The sequence below is a fragment of the Chinchilla lanigera genome, unplaced genomic scaffold (assembly GCF_000276665.1).
Source record: "Chinchilla lanigera isolate Chin_1 unplaced genomic scaffold, ChiLan1.0 scaffold00059, whole genome shotgun sequence".
Lineage (NCBI taxonomy): Eukaryota > Metazoa > Chordata > Mammalia > Rodentia > Chinchillidae > Chinchilla > Chinchilla lanigera.
The window spans coordinates 14,707,758-14,716,665 of record NW_004955460.1 but is presented as its reverse complement, the minus strand read 5'-3'; the positions used below and the strand labels follow the sequence as shown (position 1 = coordinate 14,716,665).

At 41.0% G+C, this 8,908-nt stretch overlaps 1 protein-coding gene across 11 annotated transcripts in view; it reads right to left on the bottom strand.

Moving 5' to 3' along the window:
• Nucleotides 1-8,908, bottom strand: part of Trrap (transformation/transcription domain-associated protein) — a 119,751-nt gene that overhangs the window by 44,976 nt on the left and 65,867 nt on the right. For all 11 annotated transcript variants that reach the window (XM_005397926.2, XM_005397925.2, XM_013521174.1 and 8 more), the window contains 2 exons: nucleotides 2,537-2,803; nucleotides 208-414 (listed from right to left, as the gene is read on the bottom strand). In XM_005397926.2, coding sequence (XP_005397983.1) covers nucleotides 208-414; nucleotides 2,537-2,803 — 474 coding nt within the window. The remainder of the gene's footprint in view (nucleotides 1-207; nucleotides 415-2,536; nucleotides 2,804-8,908) is intronic.

Genomic DNA, 8,908 nt, shown 5'->3' with positions numbered 1-8,908 from the left:
AAAGAGGCATCCACCATTCTCTACAGTACAGCCATTTCTATGTTCAGAAAGTTATATGCACATACATGAACTAATCAATGACCTGACAGCAGCTTTACTAAAAGACAAATGACCACTTCATTATTGTAGAAAAGGGCAGCCATTCAAAGCGGACGCCTGCAAACACACTAGGTAGCAATCTAGTGCACTAGTACACTTTCTACACACCTTAAAATGCTGCACAATCAAATGCAAAATATGCACCAGCTGCGGGACAGTGTGCCCTTCTTCCACGATGATCTTCCTGGTCCAGTGTGTGAGCATCTGGTGGCCATCCTCCATGCGGGCAGGCACTGCTGGAGTCAAGATGGCCATGGCCTGCCTGACAATTGCTCGGGCTTCCATTGCATGAGCCTTGAGAAGACTGTGGAAAACCTAGAAGAGGAAAGAAGTCCATCTGTATGGTGAGACTGAAGGCTTTAAAGAACAGGATACAAAAAGTGACTTAGAACTGAGCCATGATGTTTTTGTAAAGTAATTTTTAAAACTTTCCTTGGAGCTCTCTTATTAGAGACAACTTACTTGCTCTCTTCCTTCATTAAGTTCTGTTCAATGAAGAAATTCTTCTAATATTCACTGAGCACCTACAGTATGCCAGGAGCCAGCCCCCTACGCATCACTTTCACCTAGCCTACACAGCAGGCCATTAGTGAGAAACACAGATCATTTCCCTTTAGCCACAGCATGAGAAATGGAGTGAAAAGGGCAGGAATAAGCAGCGATTTTAATACTTAAGTGAAAGGTGAAGGTATGATGTAAGGCCACAAAAACACAAGGAAGAGCTTGATCCTGAGGATGGAGGGAAAAGAAAGGGTGCTGGAACCTGCAGGACTTGCCAATGCCTGGGCATGGTGGAGGGATGGAGAGCATGAGAAACGGCCCTCAAGTTTCTAGCTAAGACAACTGGGGGAAAGCAGTGCCTGTCATACAGCATGGAGTCACAACTCAAGTGCCTATGGAAGGTCATTTTTGGGTCTGGATTTTGACCTCATAAAAGTTCACTAGAAGAAGTGATCAGGGAAAACCAGCAAAAGCAGCCTCAGGACAAGAGCTAGCTGATCAATGCTGAATAAACAAGTATACTACTACATTTTGTCTTTTTGGTTTTTTTGGTGGCAGTGGTGATATAGGGATTGAACCCAGGACCTCCACACTGAGCCATCCCCCACCCCCTACCCCTTACTGAGACAGAGTTACTCAGTTCCCCTGGCTGGGTTCAAACTTGCAACCCTCTTGTTTCAGTTTCCCAGGGTGCCACTACACCTGCCCAGACAGTCATCCAGGGGCATAGAATCTGTGAGTGGTGAAAACAAAACTCAACCAACCATTACCCAACATCAGAGTCAAGGAAGAAGGTCAGAAATCAACACGACAGAAGGGTCACTGACGAAAGGGTGGTGGTGCATGCCTGTAATCCCAGCACGTGAGAGGCTGAGGCAGGAGGATTGCTGCAAGTTTGAGGCCAGCCTGGATTACAAAGTGAGTTCAAGGCCAGTCTGAATTGCACAGTGCCTCAAAAAGAAAACAACAACAACAAACCAATGGGGTCATAACATGTGAACTCAAAACACCTATTTTGGCTACAAGTTCATGGGACAAGAAGAGCATGTGCTGGCATTCTTGACAAAAACATTTTCAGATGGGCGTAATGGTGCGCACCTGTAGTCCAAGCTACTGGACTAGGGAGGTTGAAGCAGGAGAATCCTTTAAGGCCAGGAGCTTGGGGCCAGTCTGGACAACTACAGCAAGAGTGCTTTCCTTTTTTCTTTTTGAGACACGGTCTCGCTATGTAGTCCAAGATAGGCTTGAAATCACTATGTAGCCGAGGCTGACCTTGAACTTGCAGCAGTCCTCCTGCCTCCGTCTCCCAAGTGCTGAGATTACAGGAATACACCACCACAGCCGAGACCCTCTTTCATAAAAAAAATTTTTTTCAGTGGAATATCAGAGTTGGAGGCCAAAATTTAATAGGTAGATGAGCTTGAGGGAGACACTATTTAAAAAGCAAGGATACCAAGGAAGCAGAGAGCAATGCAAGCATTGAGGAGGAAGGGGACAAAAAGAACCACGATCGTGAGTGCATTCATAGTCTTTATTCCCCTCAACGATTCTTTCACTATACTAAAATACACTCAATCTAAAACTTCTGTCTTAACCAACCTTATATATACACTCCAGTTATAAACATACTGATTTGCTTGCTGTGCAACTGCCACCACCATCCACAACGTTATCTAAGTCCCTCTATCCTCTCCACGGTCATTCTATTCTTTGTCTCCACGATTCTGAGTCTGGATTCTAAGTATTTTGTAAGTGAAACCATACAGTATTTGTTTGTTCATACTGTCTATAAGATGGCAGATAAGCTTTTTTTTTTTTTTTAATGGTAATAGGATAAGACAAGAAAAAAGGAGAAGCAGTTATTCAAGGAAAAGACATACACACATGACAAAAGATCTGAACTAGAGGCAGGGTGGGAGGGAGCCCTGCTAAGTACCTGGAGGACAATTTTCTTATGTATTGCAAATTTGGCAATAATGTGTGCCAGAAGTAAGTGCCCGCTGTATTTGCATGCTGGGTCCACGCAGGCCTTGGAGAGCAGGCAGGGCCACGCAAAGGTCATCAGGCGGCGCAGCTTGCTATTGCGGTTCTTATTGTTGTCATGGATGTGGTGGGGGGCGTGCTCCACCAGCAGTGTGGCATACTGCAGAAGATAGATACGCAGGGAGTCCAGCATGTCTGCCTGCTTCTCAGGATCTAGGACCTGTCAGAAGATGCGGCAGGAGGGTACTCATTTTCAGTTTTAAGCTATGTTACCTACGAAGAGTCACATGGCAAGCTTAAACTTCACACACACCCACACCCACACCCACACCCACACACAATGTATACGCCACATCAATCTTCATTTTGTATATAAACTCATTTTCAATGCTGAAGTCAGAATGCACTGGGCAAAGGACTTCAGGCGGAAAAGAGTGTCTTTGATACAAGGTGATTCAAGACTAAACTCCTTATTTCCAAGTAGCTGAGATTCTTTTCCTGGTCAATCTTTGGTTATTTGTTTTCTGCATCATAATCAGAAAATGTGATCCAAAAAAAACCTGTTTTCAAAAATTTGTTATGGTTTTCCATGTAAACAAGTATTTGATAGACTTTTCAAATGTTTCACGGAAACATGAAAAAACGTACATTCTTTGAAGAATACTCTATAGACTCCATTAAATCAAGTATAACACTGACCCATTCAACTACATATCCTCACCACTTTCTGCCCACCAGCTCTGTCCTGCTGTGGAATACAGAGACTGGAGTCTTCTCTTGTGACTGTTTGGCCCCCACAGCTCTTCTGTTCCCTGGATCTGCTGCTTCCTGGCAGCATTCCCTCCGTTTGCCAACGGTTTGTCCCACAGTTTCTCCTCGTGAGGACACTCAAAACCCCAACTCTTTACTGCTCCCAAATCAGACCATCTGACCCAGAAAACACAGAAGAGAGGAGGTAGTGCAAGAGAAAGGGGTCTGCCCAAGCTACCATCTGCCCATTTGATAACACAAATATCATGACATGGATCAAAAACAAATCCTTGAGCTCAGCTCAGGAGCAGGAAGTAACGTCAAAACTGCAGAAAGTAGCCACTGACATGTATGTAGTGCTCACCTCTAAGAAAGCATTAATCCACACTGCAGATGGAGAATGCCACACAATCAACATTCCAACAAACAACTCACACAACTCAGTTCAGTCTCAGGGTAGGGAGCAGGCAGACCCGCGCCCTTGACAGACCCATGCATCGGCTCCCAACCAACTCCACACCTGTGCATTCCGCACCCTGGCCGTGGCTACCCATCAACTTCAGGTTGGCTCTACATGTTCTCCCCTCAGCACAGGGCAGCACAGATGCCAACCAACTGACCAACCTGATCATGGATGAGGCCAACGCCCAGAGAGAGAAGGTAAGCCCGGAGGGTCGGCACACCCAGGGATAATTACTGACCTGGCCAAAAGCTCCAGCCCCAAGAATAGTCCACGGCTATTGTAAACTACAAAAACAGTCACTTTACTTCAAAAGTGATTTATTACAGTAGGCTAGAGGTGAGAAGAAACCCAGTGAATCACGTTGCAGTGTCTGCCATAATCTGACACCATTTAGGGAAGAGGTTTATTGTTTAAAACTGAGCGGCAGAGCAACTCTTATTTCAGGGCTTTCAGTGTTACCCTCCCACAGCGACTGGGTGAGAGACAGCCACAGAGAGGGTACAGGCCAGACACAGAGGCCCTGAGAAGTTTAAGTAAAGGCCAGGAAGAACAGGGTCCCACCACGTGGCATGAGAAACCAGGGCTGGCGAATACCACCTTTCAGAGGCAGATGGATCTGAAGTGCTGACAAACTGCAGCAGTCTGCCTGAACCCCTGCCCTGCTGCCTACATCCAGCAGAGACCAAAGTGAGGAAAGACACGTCTTAGCTTAGGCAGTTGCCATGGTCTGAGGTGTACAGAGACAGGGCCTCTGGGACACCTTACAAACTTACTGGCTAAAGCTAGGCAGAGAAAATCATGACTTCTGAATTCCAAGATTGCAGATTCTGAAAATAAACCACTTATTCAAAACTACAGGTGATTTTGTTTGGGAACCATTCTGTTTCTGGAAATTTAGGGTCCCCCTTTTTCCCCTCTCTTTACTCCTTTTAACTTTTTCCTTATTTTTCTCCCCCCCATTTATTAATTCTTTTTCTTGTTATTCTTTTCTTATTCATAGTTTTATATGGTACCATTAATTTCTTTTCACTCAACAGGCTCCTTTATCTCACTTTTCTCTCCTCATTTTTCACGAATTTTCCAAATTTTACTTTTGTCATTGTCCTATTCCCTATCACCTGTCTTTATTAATATAACCATTAAACTTCATGAATCCTTAGTTAACTATTCTATTATTATTGAGCACTTTTCTATTGTTAGTAAAGTTACAGTTGTTGCATTCACTAGATATTTACTGTTTATGAATATTTTAGTGTTTATACTAAAATTATACATTACTTTCCATGGTTAAAAGTGGTACATTATTGGTTTTTAGGGTATGCCGATATCCAGTTTCTCTTTCACACTATTATCTTTGTTGATTTTATTGCTCTTGCCAAGGTGGCATAGTTACTGACATTAATTGGTTTTCTCTGTACTCCAATACCTGAGTTGTCTTTGTGTCATTAACAACACTGCTACCCACTTCCAGAGAACTGGGTCTTAGGTCAAATACACTGCTATCTCTCCTCCCAAACAGAGGGGGGTGGATATTGGGACAGAGGCAAAGGCCTGTAGTTAGCCAAGCCCAGAATGCCTCACTGAAAAGCAGGTATTAAAGAGATCTCCCTACAAGCAACGGAGTCTCCCTCTATAATTAACCTATGATCCTCAGCATAAAACAAACAAAACAACAAAAGCATGAGAAGACAAGAAACAAAATGTACCCATAAATTCCCAATTCCTTCAAATCTGATCCATGGGGGTTGAGGGGAAGAAAACAAAAATCACATAGCCCATTGATCTGAAAGAATAACAGAAGAGACAAAATAAACCGAAAGGTGCTTAGCAAGCTCAAAGAAGATACAATTTAAGAGACAATGGCCCTAATAAAATCATCAGCAATTTTATGGAAGACGCTACTAAAAAAGCTAGTTGAGCTAAATGAAATGACATAAAACATTCATGACCAGTCTAGCAAAAGGTACCAAACGGAAATCTACAAGATTAAATTTTCTACTGAAAGGATGGGCAGCAGAAGTGTTTAATGCGAGGAAAATGTCAGAACTAGATTATAGGGCCTAATGTTGGTGGCCAATTATGCAGAGATATCTTAAAAATAAGAGAGCATAAAAAATGGATCCAATAGCTATCAGTTAATGCAAAGACTAAGATTAATTGGAATTAGTGACAAATCAGAAGACAGCACGGGCTGGGGATATAGCTCAGTGGCACAGCACCTGCCTGGAAGGCGAGTTTGACTCCGGGTACAAAAAAAGAAGACAGCACAAAAGGCATAAAACAAAACAAAACAAAACAAAAAAAACCTCTTCATATAAATAACAGAAAATGTTCCAAATATCATGAAATAATCTAACATAAAGATAAGGCATGATCTAATATATAGATATTTGAGACATATAGAACCCCAAATAGTCACAATCAGAAAAATAAACCTCTCTATGACACATCACAGCTAAAATTCTAGAAATTCAACACAAGGACAGAATCTTAAAGCTGTCAGGAAAAACAAACAAATCACTATATAAGTAAATCCAATAGAATTACAGCAAACTTTTCAATATAAACCTTAAAGGCCAAAAGAGCTTTAAGTGTTTGAAGCCCTCATAGAAAACAACTTCCAACCCAGACTGATATATCCTGCAAAACTATCATTCAAAATTGATGGAAAAATAAGATCCTTTCCATGACAAAAATGTCTTTGCATGACCACTGGGCATGGTGGCATATGCATATAATCCCAGCAGTCAAGAGGCTAACGCAAGTGGATTGCTACAAGTTTGAGGCTAGCCTGGACTCCATAGTGAGTAAGACCCTAGCTCCAAAAAACAAAACAAAACAAAACCTCAAGATATCCCAGAAAGAAACAATGAAGCAAATAATGTCTAATAGAACGAATAAACCAGGCAGGGTGAACAGTCAAGTAGAAGGGAAATAAAGCAAATCACCAACCAGAAAATAATGCTAGTGACAGGAATAAGTCACTACTTTTTAGTAATAACTCTCAGTGTGAATGGTTTCGATTCCCTAGTCAAAAGACACAAATCCGCAGAATGGATCAAGACACGGAATCCGACGGTATGCTGTATGTAAGACACACATTTACCTCAAAAAGAAATTCACCTACTGAAAGCCCTTGCAATGGAAATATGAAAAACAAGCAGAAGTACCTATCCTATTATTAGACAAAGTGAATTTTAAGCCAAAACTCACCAGAAAGGCACCGAAGGTCACTACAAATTGATTAAGGGAACAATTAAACAAGAAGACATAACAATTATAAACCATATAAGCACTGAACACCACCAGTACACACCCAGCTTCATAAAACAAATACTACTGGAATTCAATATCCCACTGTCACAAACCGATCAACTAGACACCTCCTTCAAAAAAGTCAACAAATACCAGAGTTGAACAAATACTTCAAACAAATGGGCTTCATAGGTATCTATAAAGTGTTCTACCCAACAATAGAATACACTGTCTTCTCAGCTGCACATGCAGCTTTCTCCAAAATAAAGCAAATATTAGCCAATAAAGCATGCTTAAATGCAAAAGAACTGAAATTATGTTTATTTCTTTAAATCAGGTTTATAAATTATGTTTATTTCCACATGTTATCAGAATAAAGCACAATGAAACTACAAATCAATGGGAAAAGCACAGAAATTATCAAACACATGGAAATTAAACAATATACCTCTTCAATAATCAATGGGTCACACACACACCCAAAAAAAAAAAATCAAGGAAAAAATTAGTTCCTAGAATCCAACAAGAATGATACAAGCTCATAACTGTGAATGCTCACATCAGAAAAATAGAGTGGGCCCAAATAAATAATCTAATGATATATACTTAGGAGCCCTAGAAAAACAAGAATCCAAATCCAAAGCTAGTACAAGGAAGGAAATTATAAAGATCAGAGCAGAAATCAATGAAATTGAGGAACCTCCCCCCCCCAAAAAAAACCCAAATCATTGAATTGTAGGGCTGGTTCTTTGAAAGAATAAACAAAATAGACAAACCCTTAGCCAATCTAACAAAAAAAAAAGAAGGAAAGAAAAAAATCCATATCAATGTGGTTAGGTGAAATTTCAACAGATACTGCCTAAATCCAGAAGATTATCAGCAAGTACTTCCAGAAACCTGTTCTCCAATAAATTAGAGAATTCTGGAGAAATGGACAGATTCCTAGATACATATGAATTATCAACAATGAACCAAAAAGATACAAAACTCTGAATAATCAGTAACAGGCAACGAAACTCAAACAGTAATAAAAAGCCTACCAAGAAAAGCCCAGGTCCTGATGGATTCACTGCTAAATTGGTTTTTTGGGGGTGAGGGGTTTGGTACCAGAAAACAAACTCAGGACCTTGCGCCTACCAGGCAAGTGCTATGCTGCTGAGCTGTATCCCCAGCCCTAAATTATAGAAGAAATTCAGGTAAGATCTAATGCCAATAATCCTCAAACTCTTTAATAAAATTAAAAAGGAAGGAGGGCCAGGGATATAGCTCAGTGGCAGAGTGCCTGCCTGGCAAGCGCAAGATCTTGAGTTCGATTTCCATTACTAAAAAGAAAAGGGGGTGGGAGAGTACTCCCAAAGTCTTTCCTGGAAAGTACCATTATTCTGATTCCAAAATCAGTTAAGGATCCAACCAAAAAAGAAAACCATAGGCCTATCTCTTTAAAGAACATTGATGTAGGGGCTGGGGATTTAGCTCGCAAGGTCTTGAGTTCGATTCCCAGTACCGGAGAAAAACCAGAAGAAAAAAAAAAAAGAACATTGATGCAAAAATCTTCAATAACAGAATGTAACAAACTATTAAAAAAAGCATACATCATGACCAAATAGACTTCATCCCATGCAAGGATGCAAGAATGAGTCAACATGTACAAATCAAAGAATGTAATACATCCCATAAACAGAAGCCAAGACAAAAATCACATTATCATCTCAATAGATGCAGAAAAAGCCTTTGACAAAAATCCAACATTCTTTCACGATAAAAACTCTGGGGAAGCAAAAGGTATAGAAACAAGACAAAGATGTCCACTGTCACCATTCTTGGTCAATAAAGTACTTAAAACACTGCCCAGAGTAA